Consider the following 27,878-nt stretch of genomic DNA (forward strand, 5'->3'; position numbering starts at 1 on the left):
GGAGTTAAAAGTGTTTATTCGCTGAATGCAAGAGCGCTTCTTGTACGGGTGCTGCAACCAACAATCCCCCACCCCTCCACACACATACACACACACACTGACTCAGACGTCTTGCAATCAGCATTTAATCAGAGAAACATACCACCCATAGACACCCAATTATACACACAGAACGGAGATACACACCTACAATTACACACACACACACTGTATAATTACGATTCTTCTCGTTGTATTCATAGCGTTAGGAACAATGCGGGAAATGCTCATAATTTGAACGTTTATTTCTTTGTTTGTTTGTTTATTTGTTTTATTATCATGAGGCTTTCTTTCCCACGTGACCCCTGAAGGTCATCTCAACTGTTCCACGGAGTTAATGGAGCGGGTCTCAAACTCAAATAAATGGGGCTTAGAGTTCAAATATAAATACTTGCCTGAGCGATGAACGCTCTATAGACAGAGTGAGGGAGTAGAGAGAGAAAGCGATAGAGAGAGAGAGAGAGAGAGAGAGAGAGAGAGAGAGAGAGAGAGAGAGAGAGAGAGAGAGAGATGACTGAACGCTTTATTCGAGCACTGAGAGCCAAGATTTACATGGAGGTCGCATCTGCACAGCTAGTAGATAGCACAGCGTTAATATCCCCAGCCTCCCTGGCAACAGCTTTACCACACACACACAAACGCACAACCTGCTCTATCTATCCCTCGTTCATCCTTTCTTTCGTATCTCTCCTGGCTATTTTGATGCGAGTGTCCATTTTTTTTTTTTCTCGAAGTAATTAACAGAACTAATTAAATGTAAACAGAGTTCAATAAGATAATTACAAATCAAATTTCAATACAGCATCTATGGTCAGGGTAGAAAGAAAGGGTGTGTGGTGTGTGTTAGGTGTGTGTGTGTGTGTGTGTGTGTGTGTGTGTGTGTGTGTGTGTGTGTGTGTGTGTGTGTGTGTGTGTGTGTGTGTGTGTGTGTGTTGGGTGTGTATTATCAAGGTTAGGAATATCTGAAGGTTTGGACATTATGGGTAAAAAAATAACGAGACAAAATGATCCATAAGACTTTAAAATGAAATTTCTTTCAATGATAAATGCTCCACTCTTCCCTGGAGCAGGAAGCTCTCCCTCTCTCTTGTTCCCTCTCTCGCATCACATTTCTCTCAATCTCTTTCTCTTAATTTCTCCTTCTCTGTTCTTTTGTCCGTCTCTCAGTTTTTGACCCTTCCATCTTTCTTGATGTTTATGTCTGTCCCTGATACCTATGGTTTAGGTGGTAGGTGGGGTTAAGGTGGGTCACGGTTTATGGGGTAGGTTGGGTTGGGTTGGGGTTATAGCGGTAGGTGGGGTTAGGGAGAGTCAGGGTTTATGATGGTAGGTGGGGTTATTTTGGGTTGAAGTTATAGGGGTAGGTGGGGTTAGGGTGAGTCAGGGTTTATGATGGTAGGTGGGGTTATTTCGGGTTGGGGTTATAGAGGTAGGTGGGGTTAGGGTGAGTCAGGGTTTATGATGGTAGGTGGGATTATTTTGGGTTGGATTTATAGGGGTAGGTGGGGTTAGGGTGAGTCAGGGTTTATGATTGTAGATGGGTTTATTTTGGGTTAGGGTTAAAGGGGTAGGTGGGGTTAGGGTGAGTCAGGGTTTATGATGGTAGGTGGGGTTATGGTGGGTTTGTGTTATAGGGGTAGGTAAGGTTAGGTTTGGTGGGTGTTTATGACAGTAAGTGGGGTTATTTTGGGTTGGGGTTATAGGGGTAGGTGGGGCTAGGGGTAAATCAGGCTTTAGGTGTAGGTGGGCTTAGGGTGGGTGGGTGCTTATAGTTGTAGGTGATGTTACAGTATGTTGGTGTTTATGAGGGTTGGTGGGCCGTGTATGGGGTAGGTGGGGGTAGGTTGGTTTAGTGTTTATTGGGTAGTTGGGGTTAGGGTAGGTGTTTATGATGGTAGGTGGGGTTAGGGAAAATTGGTGTTCATGGTAAGAGGTGGGGTTACTGTTAGTGGGTGTTTAAAGTTGTAGGTGGGGTTAGGGTGAGTTGGTGGTTATGGTGGTAGGTGGATATAGGGTAAGTTGGTGTTTATAGTTGTATGTGGGGTAAGAGTGGGTAGGTGTTCATGATATAAGGTGGGGCTTGGGTGGGCGTTTATAGTGTGAGGTGGGGTTAGGGTGGGTCAGGGTTTTATGGTGCTAGGTAGGGTTAGGGTAATTTGGTGTTTATGGGGGTATAGGGTACGTGGGGACAGTGTAAATTTGTGTTCATAGTTGGGTTAAGGTGAGTTGGTGTGTATGGTGGAAGGTCTGGTTAGGGTTGGTCGGGGTTTATGGTGGTTGGTAAAGTTAGGTCAGGTCATGTTTATGGTGGTAGGTGGGGGTAGGGTGGGTGTTTATAAAGATCAGTGGGGTTAGGGTAAGTTGTTTATGGTTGTTTTTGGTGTTAAAGTTGGTTGGTGATAATGTTGATGGTGGTAGGTGGAGTCAGAATGAATGGGTATTTATAGTTGAACATGGAGACATAGTGGGTCAGTGGTTTTGGAAGTAGGCAGGGTGAGGGGTGGTTGGTGGTTATGGTGATAGATGGGGTTTAGTGTGAGTTAGTGTTTGTGGTAGTAGGTGGTGTTGGATTGGGCTGGTGATTATGGTGGTAGATAAAGTTAGATTGGTTTGATGATTAAGGTAGTAGGTGGGGTTAAAGTGGGGATGGTGTTTATCGTGGTAGGTGAGGTTGGCGTTTCGAATTGCTCGCTGGGGTGGTGGAGGAAAGTCAGTCATTTTGACCTTTCTACCATCTTTAATACCTTTCTATTTTTCCTTTAATCTTTCTTTTTATCCTCCCAGTTCCCCCCACTCTGTCTCTTTTTGTCAATTTCTTTATCTCTTTCTGTCTGTATCACTCTATTGCTCTTTTAGTCTCGACCCTCTGTGTGCATCGCTCTATTTCTCCCTCAGTCACTCACGCTTTCCTATTCTCTCTATTTCGCTCTGCTCGTTTGGAAGGCAGACAAGAGGGTCCAGAGGACAACTCAAAGGACCCCAGCTCTCATACACAGCTGTTTTGGTTGTGGCAAATATGCATTCGGAATTTGGGGCAAATTTGGACTTTATAAATGAAAAAAATGGGCATCTTTCTTGTTTTCTTTTTTTTTCTTTTTTTTTTGGATCATCTTCAAATCCTCTTTCAACCTCTTAAAGCCTCATTTTCACTTCCTCCCACGATGCTCTCCACTCATCGCTCTCTTTATACATTCTTTGCACCTTTCTCTCCCCCTCTCTCTCTCTCTCTCTTTCACACTCTCTCACTCTCTCTTTTTTTCACTCTCTCCGTCTCTTATTTTTAGTATCACTGTGCTGTAGAGCTGGATTCTGAAAGTCAGAGCTGTGGACACACAAAAAAAAGAAAAAATAGGCCAGTCTGGCCTTTCGTTTTTTTTTTTCGTGTGTGTGTGGTTTTTTTTTTCAAGATGAAATGACTCAGTAGTTTGAATTTTTTTTTATCAGGGTATACAGATAAAATGCAAATCCAAGAAGAGACCAGTTCCTCTGTTTATCCATAATTTCACCAGCTTGTCTGCTTGGCTGTTGAGCCACAGAGAAATTTACTTCTCTCCACACAGCAAGGCAACACTCATCCATTGTTGTGTGTCTCTCATTCTGTCCTTCTCTTTTCCCTCTTTTACTTTTGGGTTATGAATTATTTGGGGCTTGGGACACAATAGCGATGTGAAATTCAATCCGCCGCTTCTAATGAATAAATAAGCCACTGATTCCTCCAAAGTTCACAGAGATACCAAGATTTCTGCTTTGTTTGACCTTAGAGTGTAGTTGCTGAGGGGTTTACCTTTATGCCATTTGACAGATGCCTTTATGGGGTTGAGGGCCTTGCTCAGGGGCCCTGGAACGGCAGCTTGGTGAGGCTGGGATTTGAAATCACAATCTTTGGAAAATCCAAAGTCCAATGTCTTAACCGCTAAGTTACCATGTGGGGTTTTAAGTTGGGGGAATCAAAATTCACAAAATACAAGTTGTAACCAGGAAATACCGCATTGTCCCAAATATAAGATGACCCTGATTATAAGATTTACCCCCTTCAAAGTGTACCTTTTGAAAAAATGCTTTCTGAAGACCAAAAGTCTTATGGCTGCATTCAAATTCATATTTAACCCTCTATCTAGATTTAATAACAATTGTGCTGTAACAAGCTGTCCATCTCATTGTGAAAAAACATGACCATACCCATGCCTGGAGAATCCAATCGCAGTGCAGAATTACCACAAGACACACTTGGTAAGTTTTTCTTTAACTACCATTATTAGCATTTTTTAGACTTCTTTTTGGGCTCACCATCTCCTGACATTACATTCTGACACGTCGTATATCTTGGCTGCTTGACAGTTGTTAGATGACTCGGCTGCATTTATCACCATGATTTTATCGTAGTAAGTGGGGTAACATTTACATTTACATTTATGGCATTTGGCGGACGCCCTTATCCAGGGCAGCTTACAACCGAACAGTTGAGGGTTAAGGGCCTTGCTCAAAGGCATTATAGTATCAGTTTGCTAGGATTTGAACTTGTGACCTTTCTCATCTAGAGCATAATGCCTTAACCACTTAGCTACCACCTTTGGGTGGGTTATTCTGGTGGTAGGTGGGGTTGGAGTGAGTGGGTGATTACGGTGATAGGTGGGGTTGGAGTGGGTGGGTTATTAAGGTGGTAGGTGAGGTTAGACAGAATGAGTGGGTGGTTAAGGTGGTTGGTTAGGGTTAAACAGAATGAGTTGGTGTTAAGGTGGTAGTTGTGGTTATAGTGGGTAAATGGTTAAGGTGATAAGTGGGGTTAAAGTGGTTTGGTGGTTAAGGTGGAAAGTGTGGTTAGAGTAAGTAGGTAGTTAGAATGAGTGGGTGGATAAGGTGGTAAATGGGGTTAAAAATGAATAAGTGAGTGGTTAAGGTGGTAGGTGGGGTTGAATCGGATGGGTAGGTGGTTTAGATCGTTGGTGGGGTTAGATAGAATTAGTGGGTGGTTAACTTGGTGGTTGGGGTTAGATAGAATAGGTGGGTGGTTAATCTGGTTAGTGGGGTAAATAGAATTAGTGGGTGGTTAAGGTGTTGGATAGGGTTAGATAGAATGAGTGGGTGATTAATGTGGTAGGTAGGGGTTTTTATCAGCTTCATCTCTAAAAACTTTCTTTTTTTTCTCTCTATGTGTCCATTCAATATCCTACCTTTCTATATATAGAACCAGGAAATATAACTCTACGTTCATGTGCACCTGTGGACAAGTACCATCCGTCCAGCTCAGATGAGAAACGGTCATAGCCAAAACATTGCCTAGAGCATATGATTACTACACTATATGACTGATTTGTTTTGAAAATGTCCTCGAGATGGATTGGGTTATAAATGTGTGAAGCCGTATTAGCCGTGAACATTACAAGCTAACTGTACTAGCTAGACAACCCTCCTCAAAAACAACAATGATCTTGATGTTCCTTGTAATGTTTCCAAGCGCATAACATAAAAATTACCACTTTCTGGTATCCTTTCCACAAAATCAAACAGTGGATTAAGTGGAATGAATGCCATACGATTGGTCTGAGGAAACGTTTAAGCTAAATGTTTGGATTTGTTGCTCGACTGTATTATAACCTATTTGCATAAACTTGTGATGCACGGCTTTGATGACTTTAATGAGGCGCATGACAAGCCTTCGCGAAGAGGAACAAAAACATGAGCGCAAAAATGATCAAATGAATTATGACAGCACACAAAACAGGTGAACACATTAGGGTAATTAGGCATCGTCATAAAAGGAGAAGTGAAAAGACAGCACCAAAACAAAGCATGTCACAAACAAAAAGGGAATGTGAAACAAAACAAAAGAGCAGCACCCAAAGAAAAGCAGAATTTAAAACATCTATCAATTAAAGGTATTTCCGGGTTCGATTGCCGGTCAGGAAACCAACCACAGCCATTAGGGCTGCACAAGCCAGTGCACTCTTAGTGCAGGTCTCAAGCCCGGATAAGGAAATGGTTGCGTTAAGCAGTGCATCCAGCATAAAAACATGTGCCGAATCAAACATGCAGATGATCCGCTGTGGCGACCCCTAATGGGAGAAGCCGAAAGAAAGTTTTTATAATTTAAAGGTATTGGGACACCTGACCTTTACAGGCATATGTGGTTCTTCCCCAAACTGTTACCACAAACAACTGAATAGGATGCCTTTAAATGCGGAAGGCGTTACATTTTCCGTTCACTTAAACTAGCAGACCAAAGTCTGTTCCAGCATGACAATGCTCCTGTGCACAAAGCGAAAAGCCATGAAGATATGGTATACATTAGTTCAGCCTTCAGTTCTCATTCAATTCCCATTAAACTGATCACTAAGCTCAGTGATCTGGTTATCTGCACATCTACATGCATGGATATTAAACTTTCTCACCAGCAGACATCAGTCTATTAGGTTGGGCAATCACGTGTCCACAACCCCCAATCTGAACACTGGCATACCACAGGGCTGTGTTTTGAGCCCACTACTTTACTGTACTCTTTGGGCTTTTATATTTATTTGCTGTACATATATTTATCTATCATCTACATGGGCTGGAGTGCAAGATCTTGAGGGGCCTGCTATAGAGCTCTGACCTCAACCTTATAAAAACATTGCGATAAATTGTAACGCCAAATGTCACCCCAGGCCTCCTCACCTCACCTACAGTAAATCACTACCTGACTTAACTTATTCCCTTGTGGCTGAATAATCAAAGCACGCTCTAAAATCTAGTAAGATTGAGGCTTATCATAAGAGGAAATATTATGGTCAGGTATCAATCTCTAAGTACAAAACTTGTGTAAAATGTTCCTTACACAAATTATTATTGTTGGATTTTTTCCCAGATTTTAGAAACACCGATTTCCATGTGAAACACCAATGCATGTGCTGATGCATACCAATTTTCTTTAAATTACCAGCCGCTTGCCCGGCACTGCTTATTTGCTTTGGGCGACACCCACAAAATTCCGTAAAAAGAAAAAGCTTGCTGCACCAAAATTAGTAAAAAGCAAAAAACAAAAATAAAATACTTCTGCAGAGGCAGGAGCGGAAGGTATTTAGATCCACGTCTACGCCAATAAATATTTAACCAATATTTATTATTCAACAGTGTGACAGCTCCTGAAAAGAGTCAAATCGAAAGACAATTTACAGCAAAGGTGAAGTACACTCTATGAAAAAAAGTTTCAGGAAACCTTTTCTGGCCATATGTGTTTGTTCTCCATTCTGTACACAAATGTATAATTGAAAATAGAATGTGGTAAAATGAAATTTTCCATTTACTTGAACTAGACCCAAACCTGTTCCAGGAAGGCAAGGAAACAAACCCAATGAGATGGTATGAGGTGGAAACCTTGAGAGGAACCAGACTCAAAAGGGAACCATCCTGAGCTGCACTTGTGCACAAAGCCAACTCCATTAACTTATGGTTTCCATGGGTTGAGAGATGTGGAAGATCTGCTCAAAAGCTATGAGCTCAACGCCATTAAACACCTTTAGATGTTCAATAGATGAATAAGATGTTTAAAAACCTAATGCTCAGGTGTCCACAAACTTTTGTTTAAACACTGAACGATCTCCTTCAACAAGTAGAATATTCATAGGCGTGATGTTTTGGTAGATGTACACACGTAAAACATGACACATCATTCCTAATCATACTCGATCTTCTGTTGCCATCTTTGATGCCAGTGCCTGACCCACACCCTCCAACATGGACACACTCACTCACACACCACTCACTCACACACATGCCCAATTTTCTCACAGATTGTGAAAGAGCTGATTCAACTGCTCTGACTCACGCTAAACACTGCACTCATTCGCCGAACTAACTTTTCTTTCCTTCTTTCTTTTTTTTTTTTTTTTTTAGAGATTTCCTTTTTACTATACACATAGCTCATTTTTATCACGACACCTGGCACAGCAAGCAGATGACCTGTTCCTTCTACCTGCTGCGTGATGTACTTTTTGACCGCAACACTACATGTGAAACTAATTTTCGCTCTCTCACTGAATTACACACACACATATTGACTATCTTACTTTGGTCAGGGTAATGATGGCCTCTTGGTTGACTCCGGTAATGCTGAAGGTGTCTCCTGACTCCCCCTCTAGGATGGTATATTCCAGCTTGGCGTTCTCTCCCAGGTCAGCGTCTGTTGCTGAGATCCGGCCCACCTCCGCCCCCGGCGCCGCCAACTCCGACACTGAGAACAACCAGGAGCCTGAACAATGGGAGGAGATAAAAAATTTAAAGATAGAAACGAGAAGAGACATTATAAGAGATCAGTATTTATTATATTATATTATATTATATATATATACAGTGGGTACGGAAAGTATTCAGACCCCCTTAAATTTTTCACTCTTTGTTATATTGCAGCCATTTGCTAAAATCATTTAAGTTCATTTATTTTCCTCATGAATGTACACATAGCACCCCATACTGACAGAAAAACACAGAATTGTTGACATTGTTGCAGATTTATTAAAAAAGAAAAACTGAAATATCACATGGTCCTAAGTATTCAGACCCTTTGCTCAGTATTTAGTAGAAGCCCCCTTTTGATCTAATACAGCCAGGAGTCTTTTTGGGAAGGATGCAACAAGTTTTTCACACCTGGATTCAGGGATCCTCTGCCATTCCTCATTGCAGATCCTCTCCAGTTCTGTCAGGTTGGATGGTAAACGTTGGTGGACAGCCATTTTTAGGTCTCTCCAGAGATGCTCAATTGGGTTTAAGTCATTGCTCTGGCTGGGCCATTCAAGAACAGTCACGGAGTTGTTGTGAAGCCACTCCATCGTTATTTTAGCTGTGTGCTTAGGGTCATTGTCTTGTTGGAAGGTAAACCTTCAGCCCAGTCTGAGGTCCAAAGCACTCTGGAGAAGGTTTTCGTCCAGGATATCCCTGTGCTTGGCCGCATTCATCTTTCCCTTGATTGCAACCAGTCGTCCTGTCCCTGCAGCTGAAAAACACCCCCACAGCATGATGCTGCCACCACCATGCTTCATTGTTGAGACTGTACTGGACAGGTGATGAGCAGTGCCTGGTTTTCTCCACACATACCGCTTAGAATTAAGGCCAAAAAGTTCTATCTTGGTCTCATCAGACCAGAGAATCTTATTTCTCACCATCTTGGAGAACTCCATGCGGGTTTTCATGTGTCCTGCACTGAGGAGAGGCTTCCGTCGGGCCACTCTGCTATAAAGCCCCACTGGTGAAGGGCTGCAGTGATGGTTGACTTTCTACAACTTTCTCCCATCTCCCGACTGCATCTCTGGAGCTCAGCCACAGTGATCTTTGGGTTCTTCTTTACCTCTCTCACCAAGGCTCTTCTCCCCCGATAGCTCAGTTTGGCCGGACGGCCAGCTCTAGGAATGGTTCTGGTCGTCCCAAACGTCTTCCATTTTAGGATTATGGAGGCCACTGTGCTCTTAGGAACCTTAAGCGCAGCAAACATTTTTTTGGAACCTTGGCCAGATCTGTGCCTTGCCACAATTCTGTCTCTGAGCTCTTCAGGCAGTTCCTTTGACCTTAATGATTCTCATTTGCTCTGACATGCATTGTGATCTGAAAGGTCTTATATAAACAGGTGTGTGGCTTTCCTAATCAAGTCCAATCAGTATAATCAAAAATTTCTGGACTCAAATGAAGGTGTAGAACCATCTCAAGGATGATCAGAAGAAATGGAGAGCACCTGAGTTAAATATATGAGTGTCACAGCAAAGGGTCTGAATACTTAGGACCATGTGATATTTCAGTTTTTCTTTTTTAATAAATCTGCAACAATGTCAACCATTCTGTGTTTTTCTGTCAGTATGGGGAGCTGTGTGTACATTCATGAGGAAAAGAAATGAACTTAAATGATTTTAGCAAATGGCTGCAATATAACAAAAAGTGAAAAATTTAAGGGGGTCTGAATACTTTCCGTACCCACTGTATATATATATATATATATATATATATAAAAACAAACAGCGCTGCCGATTAGCATAAAGGTTACTCAGAAGGTGTGCGATCGCTGAGAGTAGCCCATCTGTTATTGTCCATCACTAAGCAGGAAACACTACAGGACCACATCTGAGGAGATATTATGGGATGTCGACTAAAGAATGCAGAATTTCAGGACTAAAGCAGGACAGGAAAAGAATTAGTGATGCAAACATTGTACATTTAGCACAACGTTGAACCTATTATCCATATATGGATACAAAACTATGCGATTTGTACAAATTCTACAGGGAAAATAGACAAAAAGACAAACGGTTAAGTTTTGTTAAGCTTAACACTTGTTTTGAACTGTTGTTTCCTCACGATTTCCAGCTTTTCTTGAGAAATCCATTTTATAAATATGTGTATCTGTGACCAAAATCAAATTCTTTTACTCGGTAAGCTATTAAATCTACACGAATATATTTGAGCTTGTGCAGTTTGCTACAGATGCGGTTTGCAAGCTCAGAATAGTGTGCGCTCTTTGACCATCCAATCAAAAAAAATAATTCGACATTGTTGTACGCCTGCTAGATGGCCCCGGTTTTGCCAACTCGAAATCTTATTGGTTAAGGCAACAGCCTTCAAGCTACAGGTACATTACGATATACAGTAGGTGCCTCCACTATTGAGTCTGAAGGCCTCAAGGCACATTGCTTTGACCATAGCAATTTGTGATTGCTGAAATCTGATTGGATAGAAACTTTAATGAAAATGAAGAGAATCGACTATTGGGAATCATTTAAATACAGTTTTAATAGACAAAAATAGATTGTTTACTGATTGACTGTAGCGAAGTGCTTGTTTAAGTTGTAAAACTGATTGAGGATTACACAAACTCATGGGACTTTAAACAATGGGCATAATGATAAGGGCATTATGGTATATCCTATGTGTAGCAATAAAGTGCTCTTCCAATAAAACTTTGCACCAGAGACTGGGGTACAATCTTGGAAGAGAATTGTGGTCATTTTCTAAACTCATAAACCCTTTGTCCTCTCCTAAAACACTTGTCCAAAAAAAAAAACTTTGCTTGGGAGCAATCATACTGTCTACTTTGCACTGATTCAAATCTCCCAGTGCTATATTGGAGGCATCTGGATAGTTTATAGCTCTTGGTGTTCATGATGATAGCGACTGATCCTGCTGCTTAACTGCTAGGAAGAACATAAAAAAAACAAGCAACAGAATGTAGCTTCATACAGCAGACAAAACTGCTTTGGCATCCTGCTCGGCGTTTCAACATTACTATCTTATATCCTCAGCCTAAAAGTATAGGGTCTGTACCAGTGTTTATTGTGTTTATACACACAGTCTGGAATGGGAAGTTTTTTTTTTTCTGAACGCACAAAAAGGGTACCGTGTTGTTGTTAATCGGGCGTAGATCGGAAGGATTATAGATGGAAGTGGGGGGGGTCCTGTGTACTTTCGCCATAGGCGTCTCCTATTCCGCCCTCGCACCCTGTTTCTTCGCATTGCATCCGGTGCTTGGGTGTACAAGCAATGAAATCAGACTGTTCTTTGGATTCCGAGGAAGCACAGAAGGTCGGAAAGGCTTAACTGTGTCTTCTTGTTGGCATGGTATAGCACGATCTCCTTGGATATGGTTTGCTGTTAAAAATGATTTACGGAATCGTTTGTAGCTTAGCAAAACCATAAATCTCCTTAAGACTAGTGAAAGCTTTCCTTTTTTACAAATAGCTGCATGAAATATATTTCAGTCAAGCTCTCCTGATAGAGTACGTCTGACAGGCATGACCTGCCAGACAAAGACCTGGGGCAGACCTGGGGCAGACCTGAACCAGCTGGAGAGATTATATCCATCCCCCAGGAAGAAGAATCAGTAGCTGGGGATCCAAAAGTCTGGGTTGACCTTCTCAGCCTGTTTCCACCAAGACCCCCACCCACAACCAAGAAAAAGCAGAAGGAAGGTAAATTAATGTTTGAAGTAGCCACACAACACATCAACAGTTTAAACAACAATTAAGAGAACAGATGCACAGGCATAGTTCCCAGCTGAGTGAGTGGAATTCCAATGTGCTGCTTCTACACATGACACTGCTAGTGTGTGTGGACTAACACAATACAAGCAGCATTGCTGCGATGGGTTTAACACCTCAATATCACGAGTAGAATACATATGTGCACCTCATAGGGTAGTCTTTTCTGAATTTGGTTGCCTCTATTTCCACAAAATAAAAACATTTATTATTTACACCTCAGGATAGAACACTGACCAAAGTCGCAAATTCTTCATATCTGGCAACCAACCCCCCGATGCATAAAATATTTGTACCCAAGCAGTTTTGATACATTTTTGGTTCCTCTGGTTGAGATCTCAGTCCGATACACACCTTTAGAAACACAGTCTACCATAAAAATCCAATTAATAATAGTGCAAAAAAAGTCTATAGGCAGAAACTATACCAAAACCCTGTCTAGGACATTTGCAGTACCTTTATTGGAAGATGTTTTGTAAGCTGTTTCCACCATTATATCTCATGGTCCTGTAACCCTTTACCACTGATGTTTAATTGATCCAGCTTTGAATCACACCTCCCTGCAAGAAACTAGTCTACCAAATAAAAATACCTGACCAATATCTGTGTAATAAAGGCAGTGCTCTAAAGGCAGATGCTATTCCAAAATATTGTCTTGGATGTGCTTGGGACTGCAGAGATCTTCATAGCCAAAAACAAAGTAAGAAGCTTACCTAATCCTTCTTAATGTGTGCCTAAATGGCCAGACTTATATTACCATGTGCCAAATTTTAAATTGATGTACAGCTTTTGTGTAAGACTTTGTTAAAGATAAAACAATCGGACAGCTTCTGGCCAATCGGAATCAAGACTTAGGTAGAGCCGTGCTATCAGGTATGATGCAGTAGCAACTTTATTGAATGTTTTTATTGTTAAGTTGTTAAATAAACAAAAAATGTGATTCAAGACTACATTTTAAATAAAATGTCTGGTTCCTGATTTAATAGAAAAATACTTGGGAAAAAAACCCTGTCTAAAAACTTGGTTGGGGAGCCATGACACTGTCCTGCATATACCCTGTCATATACTGTCATAAAAACCTCCCAGTGCTATAGTAAAGGTATTTGGGTGGTTTTATTAATTGCTAGTGATGTCCATTCTTTATTTTCCATTGTCCTGGGATGAGCTGAGGACAGTTCCTGTGTACAATTCAGCAGAACCAACCGATTTTTCACCACCTTGTCCACCAGCCAAATAATATCTGGTGGTCCAGTAACCATTTTATTTTTATTGACATTCCATCGATCCATTTCCACAGATACACACCTCTAGTTAAAAAAAAAGAGAATAATTTTACTGTCTATTTTAAACATAACCAGGAGCACAGGACAGTTTTAGGTACAAGTCTATAGTACATAGGTAAGATTATATATTTACAGTATTTGGCAGATGCTCTTAAACAGAGAGACTTACAAGTTGAAGAGCCTTGTTTAAAGGCTTAGCAGTGGCAGCTCAGTGGTCATGGGATGTGAACTTATGACTGTCTGATCAGTAGCTACCGCTACTCCATAAGTATTATACACCGACCTTGCATAATATTATGACATTATAACATTATGCCTGGTGAAGTAATTAACACTGATTATCTCTTCGTCATGGCACATGATAGTGGGTGGGATATATTAGGAAGCAACTGCACATTTGTCAGGATTTGAGCGAGTTTGACAAGGGACAAAATGGTGGTCAGTATCTATCAAAAGGAAGCAACAGTGGTGAACCGGTCAAGCGGTCATCGGTGGCAATGGGTCACTGATGCAGGTGGGGCAACAATGCTTGATGGGTCGGGACTGTTTTGGCTGCAAAAGGGGGACCAACGCAATATTAGGCAGGTGGTCATAGTTATGCCTGGTCAGTGTATATATTGTACTGTATATATTACATTATATATCATGTAGTCCGCTAATCAAATACAATCTGGTGGTTGTGTAACCCAGTGGTCCCCAACCTTTTTTGTGCCACTGACCAGTTTAATGTCAGACAATATTTTCACGGACGGGCCTTTAAGGTGTGGTGGAAAAATACAACAAAGTAAAATGATACAACCGGCACAAAAACTAGTATTTTCTAAATATAATAATAAGCGTCAATCCCAGAAAATAGATTTGGGCTATTCATGCGGGTCCATCCCCCAAAGCCTAAACTGAGGCATAGGTTCAGATCAGACACTGGCTACCCATTAGTAGCAGGAGGATTAAAGATGGGTGCAAAATGTATGAAAAGCAGCAAGTGTGTAATTTTTCTTTATGGGATCAATAAATTGTTCTCAACATAAAGACTATTAAATGTTCAGCAATTCTGCATCAATAGAGGCCGCTTAGCATCGATGCTGTGCTGCAAATAAGAAAACATACTTCATTCAGCTTCCAAATAATATCGCTTGCTCCTGCGATTTCTTTTCCAATGACTGACAGGGTGACTATCAACATGCGTTCGAGTCTGTGACTGCTTACTTGGAGTTGGTTTGACAAAATAATGTTAACGATGGGCATTACAAGGTAGGTGACTGGGAGGTCTGTGTACACTCTGAGCCACCGCTTCAAGCAAATGGCGCCGCATCTCATTTCAATCTTCTTTAGGTCCCTAACAAGCCCAGCTGTCAGGCTCGCAGGATTGACACTTTGACGCACCGTATTACTTTCTCAGCGCTACCACGGCACAACAGTGACCTTCTCTTCTTAGGGCTTGCATTAAATCAGCACATTAGCTCAGCTATGCTGACTCACTGCTACGGGACTCGGTGCTCGCAGGCTGCCTAATTGTAGCTTGCTACATGCGATTTGCCACAGGTACATCTTACATCTTAAGTCTTTGCTTCCTCAGAGGCTCGAACGAGGTGCGGTGGAATAGACGCAAAAGCGTACACATCAAGGCAAGGGACATGATCGAATTCAGTTCATCCTTTCTTTGGAGAACCGTAGAGTCTGGACAATATTAACAGTATCGTGCGGCAAATTCGCACAAATACAAGTTCAGGGAAAAAAAGCAACGGTCTGGCATCAAAGGCGAATTCAAAGCTGCTCGGTGCGCCTTCGGTACAAACAGCTCCGGATGGCAGGAATCTATGAAAATTAGACGTCCTCTCATATCCAGATGGCTTCATGTTAGGCTTTGTCTGATACCGATTTACAAAGCTGTCACTCTGTGAACCGGCCAATTTCAGTGGGCAGAAGAAAAAAAAAAAAAAAAAGCACCAGTGGGCTTGTTATGAGTGCTTGCTAGAGATAGGGACTTGATTTAAAACTGGAAAGCCAATATGGTGCATGCAGGTGGGCAATTCCTTTGGAAAATAAATGGGAGATGGCAATGACACGACACACACAAACAGACACACACACACACACACACACACACACACACACACACACACACACACACACACACACACACACACACACACACACATGTAAGCAATGTAAAGAATACAATAGAAACAGCTTTACTGGCCAAGAAATTGGTTTCCGGCTTACAGGTGCTTCTAGTACTCCCAATGAATCAAACACCCAATTGGGAACAACATAAAAAAAATAACAGATTATTTCAACAAAATAAAGTAGGCAAAAATAGAACCAATCCACATAAAGAATGAAAAGATGTTAGGTGAATTTGATATTTAAATGATTCCCACCCATGTTTGCAAAGATCCATGCTGGGGGGGTTTTCTAGCTAAATTTGCTAAAGCACAGATTAACCCTTATTTTTTTTTTGGTTTATTCATGTTCTAAATAAATTCCACATTATATATACAAGTAAGACTATAGCACCTTTAAACCGTTAACCTTGCATTGGCTGTCTGCCTGGAAAGATCACATTATACTGTAAAAGGAATCATTTTAACCAACTAGGCAGTAAAAACAATCTGCATAAAGATGGTTAAAACCTTGGCAGCTAAGTGCAAGAGTTTAAATCTCTAGCAAATATTAATTTAAGCGTTGACTCAGAGACTGATCGTTTCTTATTATGTTGAAGTCGTAATTTTTTAATGTTTTGTAGAACGGAAACAAAAAAAACGCACCTCACCTTTAAACGCACGACGATGCCAAAAGATAAAGTCCAGAGAGAAATAGTTGTGAAAGGAAGGAGGAAGACAGTGAACAATGACTTTCTTGGTAGGCTACTGTTTAGATACAAGCCGTTGTAACGCGTTGAGTCTGGGTGAATGGAGAGCACGCTAACTCCAGTTGCAACAGAAATCATATAAGCACAGACTGGTTTCCAAAACTCGTGCTTTTTTATTTTTCTTGGCAACAGTGTTACGGGTTAGCCAAAGAAACTTAGAAATGAGCATCAGAAAATAATAAGGACATAATCCTCGGTCTTTATCCGATTGTCACCAAATTTGGCATACAACATCTCCAAAAATGCTTTACAAAAATGCCGAAAGATACAATACTCCAAAGAATTTTCCAGTAATGGGCCAACAAATCTAACAGCTGCAAAATAGGAAGTGAACCATTGGTAGGCATGTTCAGTTCCTGAGGCTATGCACCAAATTGTGGTACTGTTAAAAACTATCCTCCTCGAATATCCACATCTGTCTCATATTATCTTGTAAAACCAAAAGTTATCCTAGGAATATTTAGAAATATATTTATAATAGTTTCAATCGTTCGTAATTATCTTTTATATTTTCGCATGAAATGAAACCATAAAAATAAACCAAGAAATATCAGTTGCTTTGGACCCATTCAGTGGTGTCATTTGGTTGAATTGGAATGTGAAAGAAATACAATTTTCTCCTTCGTTTTTCTTTTTCGTTTGGTTTCTTTTCGAAGTAGCTTTGTGATTGAGATCAAATAACACACCGAATCCAAAAAAAGCCTCTTGTTCTCAGAGAAGAGAAAAGTCAAGATCTGACCGTATGAAAGGTTTTTCACATAACCCAACCCCCCCCAACACTCACACACTGCATCAATATAGTGTGTGAGAAGAGCGAGACGTTGTGGTCTTGTCGGGTGTCGCTTTCTGCTTTCAACTCACATAGGTGTCTCTGGTGCAGACACACACACAAAAAAAGTAATTCATCATTTTCCCCAGGAGTTCACTTCACTACTATCCACACACAGACCCACACTCGCTATCCTCTGGGTGATCAGACATCATTATTATGCTGGTCTCTGGAGGCCAGGATTTTAGCGGGCCAATGGAACAGCATCGAGGAGGAGAATCATTGCACAAGGGCTTGTAGCCACAGCTCTCAGCACTGTAATTGCACTCCTGGGGATATTTGCTTAGTCTGCTCCAATCCACTTCAAATACCCTCCTAAGTCTTTGCACTTCAATTATATGATAGGAGATATATATTATCCTGTCCTCAGTTTATACAAGGGCATTGCATTAGGAGGCAGTTCACTACATCATCATCATCATCACACAATTTTCCCTTCCATTTGAAGGGACTTCTCCTGCAAGCTTCGTCCAATTGGCGCCAAATTTGGCAAACAACATCCCAAAAATAAGTCTCACAAACCTGTCAAAAGAATTTTCAAAACAGTTTTCCAGGACCGGACCACAAATATAACAGCTGCCAAACAGAAGGTGAACCTGTATCTCAACCACAACTATGGACACTACAATATCTTTGGTAGGCATCTTCAGTACCATGTCACAGTGTTTCAAAGTACAACCACACACAATTTCCCCTTTACTTGAACTTGGAGACCCAAACCTTTTCTAGGATGAAATGCCCAAAGCCAGCTTCATTGGCTGGGAGGTGTGGATGATCTCAAGTGGCCTGCTATAACCTTATTAAACACCTTTAAGATGAATTGGAAATTGTTGACTGCACCCCAGGCCTCCTCACCTCACCAACATCAATACCTGGCTTCACCAATGCCCATGTATCTGAATGCACATAAATCTCCAAATTTAATGGAATGTGTTCATAGAGGAGTGGAGGTTATTATAAGAGGACTAAATGTGGAATGGGAAAGTTTAAAATGCAAATACAAATCTTATTTTCATTTATGGAAGCCAAAGATTCTTAACCATAGCACAGGGTGACCTGAGATTCAAATCGAGATGATGGGTTTTTTTTTTTTTTATTATTTATTTAAACTCACCCTCCTTTATAAGTTCTATGCATAAAACTACTGGTTAATATGAACAAAAAAACACCCAGATTACTACGATTAATATTCCATTAGCCTTCATTTAGTTCGAACAGCCATTTAAACCCTTTTTACACCGCGGAGTCCAACATACTGTCACGTTAATCAAAGTGGCTTTTACCCAGGACACCGAAAGCGTGGATATTTGAATTACAAATAAGCCGGCACGCTTAAAGTTAAATGAGTCAAAATCCAATATTCATGCTATAGCGTGAGCGTCTACTGCATGTCCATGTGGTGCGATATTTAAGTCTGTAGTCTACTCTAATGACCTGCTGTGCTGTAGGTGAAATCCAATCTTTTTCTAAAAGTGCAGGTTGTTCAAAACAAAAACTTTGTGGACACCTGACCAAAGGATCGGTATGTGCTTTTTGAACATCCCATTCCACGTATAGTTACAATTTGCTCTTATAAGGAACCTCCACTCTTCTGAGAAGAAGATTGCAATAGATGTTGTGTAGAGATTTGGGCATCTTCACCTATAAGTGTGTCAGTAAATCAGATAGTGATGAGGCCTGGTGTGCACTTGGTTTTCCAATTTATTCCAAAAGGTGTTCAATAGGGTTATAGCAGGAAAGCTTCGATTGGATCCCATCTAAACCATATCTTCATTCTGGTGCGCTAGAACAGGTTGCGGTCTTATACGAAGACATCTTATACAATGGTGTGTTTTTATCTTTGTGGTAACTGTTTGAGAAGGAACCATATACGGCTGCGAAAATTCAGGTGTCTCTGGTCTTAACCCACACACGAAAAATGTCCGAATTGCAGACGTATTAGACATTGGAACCCGCTATCCAAAGACCACCAGCGTCACTGCACAAATTAGTCGGACTGAATAAGGTATCCAATTAGGAAGAGAGTTTCAAGAACAGAGAAACCAAGACAGGAGAAACGAGTAGAAGTTAATTAGGGGTCTGCCATCGTAATATAGGTTTAGCCTGGTAAACACAGCACAATTACTTCTAGGGGTTTTTAAAAGGTAAACTGACCATACAATAGACAGGACTGGGCTGAAATAAGAACCTAAGCTGGAAGCAAATGACAAAAAAAAGCTGCCTGCTTATTAATCCAGAAGCAATAATGAGAAGCCAGAGACCAGGGGTAGGGGAAGAAAAAAAAAAAACTTGTGGCCAAACAGTGTTATCAGCGGAAAGGCTTTATGCCGCCATGGAGAGCGGTGTGTCGAGTTAGGAGTGTCATTAAAAAGTGTCTAGCTGGCTGAAGCTAGGAAATCGTATGAATAAAATCTCCATTCGTTTAGCGCGAACGCCAGACGTTCGGCGACGCGAGGCTTGCAAATGTGAAAAGTGTGGGAGTGTGTATATTCGTAGCATCAGGATAAGTAACCTCGGACAAATCCGTGTTTCGGCAGAGAAGACTTCTCGAGACGTTTATACCAGATCGCTTTGCCCGGAAACACGATTATGGAAATAGCTGCGGTGTCAATTGTCGTTGCGGACTCCCTGTCTGGAGTAAATAAATAAATAAATAACACAGCTTCGATTGTTCCCTATGTACAAGATTCAGAACGATTGTCGAGCTGATTCGCGCAGGCTCTCAAGCCGGTCCTTTAAACAAAATCTTTGGGAGGAGGGAAAAAAGAAAACACCGAATGTGACCATTTTGTGATTTGCACTTCAACAGATGGTGGCGATTCACACTCCGTATTTTGCGCTATAGTTGATGGTGTAGCTGTAAAAAAAAAAAAAACAGGCAACGCAGGGAACTTTTATCGTTGCCAATTATGCTGAGCCCTCGATACATTTTCTATGTTTTCTTGGAAATTATATCAGACATCTTAGGGCACGATAATTACAAGAGTGTACTTTGTGGCGTTCGAGTTGCATCCTGCAATCCTGAAATAAATACAAACAATTCTAGCAATGTGTATGAATTTCGAATGCAAGCAGAAACTACCAGTTTTTACAGCGACTCTATGGACACCTGACTATGGGCTCTTGGAACATATTCCATATTTAGTCCCCATTTGCTGTATATGAACTTCTACACTTCTGAAAATACCATACAATATACATTTTTACCTACATTTGTGGAGATTTACTAATAAAAGGGTATTAGTAAAGGCAGGTATTGATATAGGTGTGGTGAAAAGGCTTGGGGTGCATTTCAATTTATCTCAAAGGTGTTCGGTATGGATGAGGGTCAGAGCTCTACATCAGGAGATCTTCATGGGGCTGGGGCTCCTAGTTCAAGTGTGGAGAAAATGAAATGCTAATGAATCCAAATACATATACAATTTATGAAATTGTGTGAATCAATCTTTGTGGTAAGAATTCGGAAAGGAACTGAATTGTTTCAAGAATGGACATGTCAATTTCTTGAGGTTTGAACTAATAGTGGCAGATGGACTACATTGATGAAAAACATTTCATTGTGCCCCCATGACGCAGCGTATCCATGAGATTGTTGTGAGCTGCTTTGTAAGAACAGTGACAAAGTATTGACTGACTGGCTCATTAGCTTTTGCATCGAGTGCAAATGGCTCTTAGGGCATTTTTCAAAGTCAGAAATGCGTTGAGGATACATGCGATTTATGAAACTCGACATGATACACGATGATAAATTGCGCAGAATTTCCGGAGAAAGCGACGTGATGTGACGGTACTGCAAAAGGAGACGTCTGGACCTTGTTCATGTTTCATTGGATTGGGGGTTGGGGGGTCAGGGGGGAATTAAGAGAGTGCAGAGAAACAAAAAATGGCTGGATTACATAAAGGAGAGATGACACAGAGGGAGAGATGAGCGAATGGATGGAAGTGGAAAAAGAGATGGCGGCGGAGGAGAATGTGTGTAAGCGCAATGTGTCTCCAGCTGTGAATTTCACTGAAAAATAAATATGAATAAATGAAAAATGTAATTCATTAATAAATAAATACACAGCAAATTACAACCCCAATTCCAAAAATGTTGAAACACTGTTGTAAAGAATTTCAAATTTTAATTAATCTGACCTCAGCCCATTTTAAATAAACCTTGGCCTCAATGGTATTTATAAATCATGTTCACGTGTGGCTTCTTCTTTAAGGCTTTAACCTGCAACTGTGTTCACAGACAGTGATTTCCCGAGGTGTTTTTGAGCCTATGCAAAGATTTCCAATACTTCATTCCTGTTTTTAATGGAGTGCTGCCTGAGGACCTGAGATCACAGGCATCCATTATTGATTTTCACCCTTGTCCCTAGAGATTTCTCCAGATTCTCTGAATCTTATAATGACAGTATGAACTGTAGATAGTGAGATATATAGAATCCACAATTTGTAGATTTGTTTGTTTTTAGCTGATTGGTGTTAGGAAACAGGAGTCAGAGCGCAGATTCAGCCATGATACAGTGCCCCTGGAGCACAAAGGGGTTAAGGGCATTGCTTAAGGCCCCAAAAGAGTGGCAGCTTGGCGATACCGGGGCTTGAACCCCTGACCTTCTAATCAGTAATCCATAGCCTAAACCTCTGAGCTTCCACCTTCTCCAGATTGGTGAACCACTGCCCATCTTTACTTTGACAGTTTTATTGAAAATGTTTTAGAATTGTTTTATTTGTATAATTGAATGGCGGAGTGGTTGAGGGGCCCAGGAGTGAGATCTTGGTGAGTCTCGGGTTTGAACTAATGACCTTCTGAACCAAAGTTCAATGCTTTAACCACATTTGTATCATTCCTACAACTGAGCAGCGGAGTGGTTAAGGACCTTGCTCAAGGGCCCAGGAGTGGGAGCTAGTTGAAGGTGGGATTTATGCCTGTCTCTTTCTAAACCAAAAACTAATGTTTTAACCATATTGGCAGACACCCTTATTGAAAAGGATAATGAATCATTTGTCTCATTCATTCAACTAAACGGCAAAAGGGTAACAGGCCCTGGAGTGAGATCATGGTGAGATCAGTGTGAGGCTGGGATTTGAACTCGTGACCTTCTGATCCAAAGTCCAAAGCTTTAACCGTTTTACATTTATGGCATTTGGCAGACTCTCTTATTTAGAGTGACTTACATTTGTCTCATTCATACAATGAATTCAGGTGCCCAGGAGTGAGAACTTGGCATGGCTGGGATTTAAACTCATGACCTTCTGATCCAAAGTCCAATGCTTTAACCACTAAGCAACTCCTAAAAGAGTCTATGCCTCCCTAAGATACTCTCTTTATACCCAATTTTGTTTCTGACCTGTTGCCAATTAACCTAATTAGTTGCAAAACAATCCTCCAGCTGTTTCTTTTCAGTAGCACTTACATTTCCAGCCTTTCGTTGCTCTGCCCATGGTTTTCAAGACGTGTTACAGCCATGACAGTTAAAATAACAGTGTTTTGTTTCCTCAATTTCTAAATTTGACAGATTTTTGATGTTCTATTATAAATAAAGTATGACTTTATGAGATTTGTATATCAATGCATTCTGGGTTTTTTTTTTACAGCAGCCCAACACTATTTTGGAATTTGGTTGTGTATAAAAAAGAGGTGACCATGGTTTTAATTATGGATCTTTCCCTGCACACAAAACTAATACTGGAATTACAGCTAATTATTTCTTTCTTATCTGCACTACTGCGATTTTCTTTTGTTGTTATTTTGTGTCCGGACATTCTAAGCAGAACAAAATTGAAAAACCTCATCCACCCAAGCAATGCCTGGTGATGGAGGCTCGGGTCATTTTAATTAGCAATGAATGAGACACAGCCAAATCCTATGAGCATGTTTGTGTGTGTGTGTATGTGTGTGTGTGTGTGTGTGTGTGTGTGTGTGTGTGTGTGTTTGTCTATATGTGTGTTCATAAGCTGTCACAAAAACGTGCATCCTAGAAAATATCAGATATCAGATCCTATTTACATGCAAACAGAGCAAGAGAAAGTGAGTGTGTGAGAGAGAGAGAGAGAGAGAGAGAGAGAGAGAGAGAGAGAGAGAGAGAGAGAGAGAGAGAGAGAGAGAGAGAGAGAGAGAGAGAGACTGTTGGGGTAAACTGATAAACAGGAGCCGACCCACAGCCCTGCAAGCCAGCTTGTCGCACAGGGAGGTGCATTTCAAACGGAGCGCTTCTAAATGCTGCATGCATTGCTTCAGACGTGTATTTCGGATTCACCTCACGCAAAAGAGGATGAATAAACAAGATATATGAGGCAGCCTACAAAAAAATAAATAAACACGGAAAAAAACAACAACTTGCATATCTGGTTCTGACCAGTAATAAACCTTGACAGCTCTGCTTTAAAGAAACATCAATATATTATAGCGAAAGGCTCGAAAAGTCTTTTTTTTATTCACGATGCCTTGAAGTCTGGCTAAAATTTGATCTGTCTAAAGATGCTACGGTTTGATCAAGTTGTTAGACACTTTATATGGACAGAAAGCATTGAGAAACCTGACTTTTCCAGCCATATGCGGTTCTTCCTAAAAACAGGAGGCACGCAATTGTACAGGATGTATTTAAATGTGGTAGCATTCAATTGTCCTTTCACTTCCACTAAGAGACCTAAAATGTGTTCCAGCATGACAATGCTCCTATGCACAAATTGAGTTCCATGAAGATATGGTTTTCGTGAACTGGAGTGGAAGTTCTGCTATAGATCTCTATTGAACGATTTTGGGATGAATTGTAAATGCACACATATCCTCATTCTACAGTACATCAGTACCTGACTATACTAATGCACTTGAGGTTAAAAAGCACAAATTTCCACAACACACTTCCAAAATCTAGTGGAACATCTTGCCAGAAGAGTGGAGGTTATTATACCAGCAAATAGGGACTAAATGTGGAATGGGGTGTTCCCAAAGCATATGTCCATATGGTGTAGTTTCATAAATAGGCATATGCCTAATGATTCAGGATCAGATACGACTGTCGAAGGTCAAAACAACAAACACAACCGTTTTTAAGGGGGTCATAACAAGAAATTCAGCCAACTGGACAACTTAAGACAGAGGTTGGTACCTGCTAGATATGGACATGCCAAAAATTAAACGTACACTGTGTGGTTAAACAGTTTGTGGAACTCTTCACAACCTTATTCGAATCTTCTCTAGATTGTTTCCACAAATTTGGAAACCATACAACTGTATAGAAAGTCTTTGTATGTCTTTGTCTAACGGGTCTTTGTCTTTGTCTAATTAGGGAGTGGTAGCTCCGGTGGTTAAGGCACTGGATTACTGATCGGAAGGTCAGGGGTTCAAGCCCCGGTATCGCCAAGCTACCACTCTTGGGCCCTTGAGCAAGGCCCTTAACCCTCTGTGCTCCAGGGGCGCTGTATCATGGCTGACCCTGCGTTTTGACCCCAGCTTCCAAGCAAAACTGGGATATGCGAAGAACAAATTTCACTGTAATTTATATGTGACAAATAAAGGCTATTCCATTATATCTTCTTCTAACTCTAAACCGTAGCTTTACAAATTTCAGCATGACAATGATACTGTGCTTAATTTACATTTACAGCAATCGGCTCTTGTGACAATGATCTTATTCATAAAACTGAGCAGTCGAGGGTTAAGGGTCTTGCTCAAGGCCCCAGCAGTGGCAATTTTGTAGTGCTGGAATTTGAACTCACAACCATTCGTTCAAAAGTCTGACATCTTAACCACTGAGCTTAAACGTCCCTATAAAGCAAGATCCATGTTTGCCAAGGTTGGAGTAAAAGAAAGCCCTGACACCAATCACCTTCCTCTTGCTTGACATCAGTGCAGGACCTCGTTATTACCAACGAATGTGGGGCAAATGGCCATAGCATCACTCCCATGTGAAAAAACTGCCTTTCCAGGAAAGAAATAGTGGGGAGTGGGCTTAAATCTGAAATGAGATGATGATGGTTTTGCCCTATATTGTGTATTGCAGTAAAATATATAGTACTTTCTGAATTGAAACTGTTTAAAGTTTAGATTCTGTATTTATTTATGGTATATGGTATAGTATATAGCAAGTATAGAATATAGTATAGTTTTCTACTATTTATAGTATATCGTTTTTGTATCTGAAACTATTTGAAATCTTCTCGCTTGACATTACTGCCTGACCTCACCATTGCCAACAGCTGTGGGGCAAATCACCATAGCATGACTCCCAAATGTAGCAAACTGCGTTTCCAGAATATAAATAGTGGAAAGTCGAGCTAGAATATTGAGCAAGTTTTGGCACAATATTATTTTTTCAGTACTATATATAGTTTCTGAATGGTGAAACTTTATAAATATAGCATACATTCTGTATCTATAGTATACAGTATAGTGTATATATATTTTATAGTGTATAATATAGTATAGTACACATTTCTACTATTTATATCATTTTTGTATCTGAAACTATCTGAAATTTTCTTTAGAATCAGCGCATGACCTCACCAAACAACTGTGTGGCAAATCGCCATAGCATGACTTTGAAATGTAGTGAACTGCCTTTCCGATTCACAGGAATGAAGAGGAGTGGGACTAAACCTGGGACTAAACATCTAATTTCTAAGTTTTGTTTCTATATGTTTATTTTAAGTATAATATATAGTCTTCCCGTGGGCTCACCACCTGCAGGAGGGACCGTAAGGGACGGTGCTGTGAGGATTGGGCAGCAGTCGAAGGCGGGGGCCTGCTTAGACTGCTGCCCCCGCGACCCGAATTACGGATAAGCGGGAGAAAATGAATGAATGAATAATATATAGTAATTTCTGTATCTATGTATATTATATAGTCTAACATACAAAATGTATAGTATATAGTATACATTTGTACTATTTATTGTCCTGCTTGACATCAGTGCATGACCTCACCATTGCCAACAAATGTGGGTCAAATCACCATTGCATGACCCCCAAATGTACTGAACTGCTTTTCCAGAGTATGAATGGTGGGGAGTGGTACTAAGTCCGGAATGAGATTTTGGTCCTGTGGTATATTTTTCAAAACAATATATAGTAGTTTCTGTTGGTGAAGGGTTTCACAGGTTGTAACACAAATAACACTTGAAAAATCTTATTTCATATATCCACACATATATGGAGAACATTCTCTCGAGTGTCCGGGTTGTGCATCACTGATCCCTGAAATCACTGCACCCCACTGCTTTAGAGAATAAGGTTGGAGGTTTATTTGGCCTGCACCTGAAGTCTTAGAATTAATCTGGAATTTTGAAGTTCACTCAAGCGGATCTTCCCTCTCTTTCTCTGGGTGTTTACAAAGGCTACTCATGTGTTCCCAGCATCCCTTGCATTTTCTCGGAGAGAACAAGCAGCAGGCTTGCGGCTGAGTGTCAGAGACATCCGTGGTGCCATACACAACAGCTAAGTTCATCAGAGTGATGCAGGCACCCTGCTGAGCGAACTCGCATTATAGTAGAAATGACTGCTCTCACTCTGTCCGCCTCGCTCGCTCACTCGCCTCCCTGCCAAGCCGCTGAACAATGGGAATCACTTTAACTCCTGTTATTCTGCAAGAAGGCGTTCTGCCAGGCTCTGACAAGGGAAGAGAAATCATTTGCCACCTTCCCCTTAATGCCCCTTTTGCTCTGCAAAGGAGAAACGTGCAGTCCGCTGATGTATTCTACCGATTACGGGGCTTTTCCCCTTTAAAAATCGCTGAGTAATAGACAATGTCAGCCTAACTACATTTCTCAGGTCAATATTAATTCAGTTCGTATCAATTTTTAACCACTGCAGAGTAGGTGTTGTATAGACTAGTCGGGTACACTATGGAGGGCGCTGCCAAATAGCCAGGCAGTTGGAAAACATGTATGATACAGAGGCAGTATATGTACTTTGTTTGCAGCCAATTTCATTTACAGCATTTGGAAGATGCACTTGTAACTAGCAATTATCGTATCTATATATTAAAGTTTCTCAAAATCCCAGCAGTCGATGCTTGGTTAAAACCATGCCAGTACCATTACCAGTCTGAACATTTTTTTTACCAGTTACTTTTGCAGCTGTTGTTTAGTGGTCAAGGCTCTGGTTGAACCCCCAAGCCCCAGTACTTCTAAGTTAGACTTTACTTTATCATTAAGCTTTATGAAATATTTAGGTTTTTTTGTTTTGTGCTAATTTACTAACTGCTTAGTCAGCACAACTCCTGATCCTCCTGATCCTTCACCCGTTGCCATTCTACTCTCAGACTACTTGCCCTTGAGAGTGAATTTATGTTAAACCCCCATGCCCCCAAAAGGCACTACCAGTTACTCCCACTGATCCTTTCTTCAGTTGCCTGACTTTAGAAAAAAAAGGTGTTAAAGCATTACCACAGCCTTACACGGCTTTAGGGACCAATCCGGAAAAGTGTGCTGTATGATTTAATGAGCATTTTCTTTTTTATCAACCTGCTGATCCCCTACAGATCCCCTTCAAAACAGTGGACAGGGAGCCAGGGAGCCAAATAAATTCTCCACTCTACTTTTTGAATCGGACCAAATCATCAGCACCACCGGGGGGAGTGCCGTTTTAAAGCAGCAAGATCCGGAACTAATTCGGATTTAAATTATAATGGCTGTCAGTGTAGCCATGACATGGAAGTGCGTCTCTCCTCCCTCTTTCACCTTCCCTTGTGAATCCTTTATGCCTGAATGCCTGGCCCTTGGACTGCAATTTTATGCATTCTAACAAGTAATCTTTAATGCATCACAGACCACTGGGAGTATCTCAAACCTTGGGTAGGATCCTGGGACAAAACATAAATTAAACATTCAACCAGCTCGAAATTTTCGTGAACCTGCAATGGAATTAACTGT

The 27,878-nt window shown here is 40.9% G+C and overlaps 1 protein-coding gene across 2 annotated transcripts in view; it reads right to left on the reverse strand.

The window, feature by feature from the left end:
- cdh24b (cadherin 24, type 2b) overlaps window positions 1–27,878 on the reverse strand; it is a 150,044-nt gene that overhangs the window by 20,998 nt on the left and 101,168 nt on the right. For both annotated transcript variants that reach the window (XM_083541609.1, XM_083541610.1), the window contains exon 6: window positions 8,085–8,266. In XM_083541609.1, the coding sequence (XP_083397735.1) occupies window positions 8,085–8,266 (182 nt within the window). The remainder of the gene's footprint in view (window positions 1–8,084; window positions 8,267–27,878) is intronic.

The sequence above is a fragment of the Silurus aristotelis genome (assembly GCF_946808225.1).
Source record: "Silurus aristotelis genome assembly, chromosome: 5".
In the NCBI taxonomy this organism is placed as follows: Eukaryota; Metazoa; Chordata; class Actinopteri; order Siluriformes; family Siluridae; genus Silurus; species Silurus aristotelis.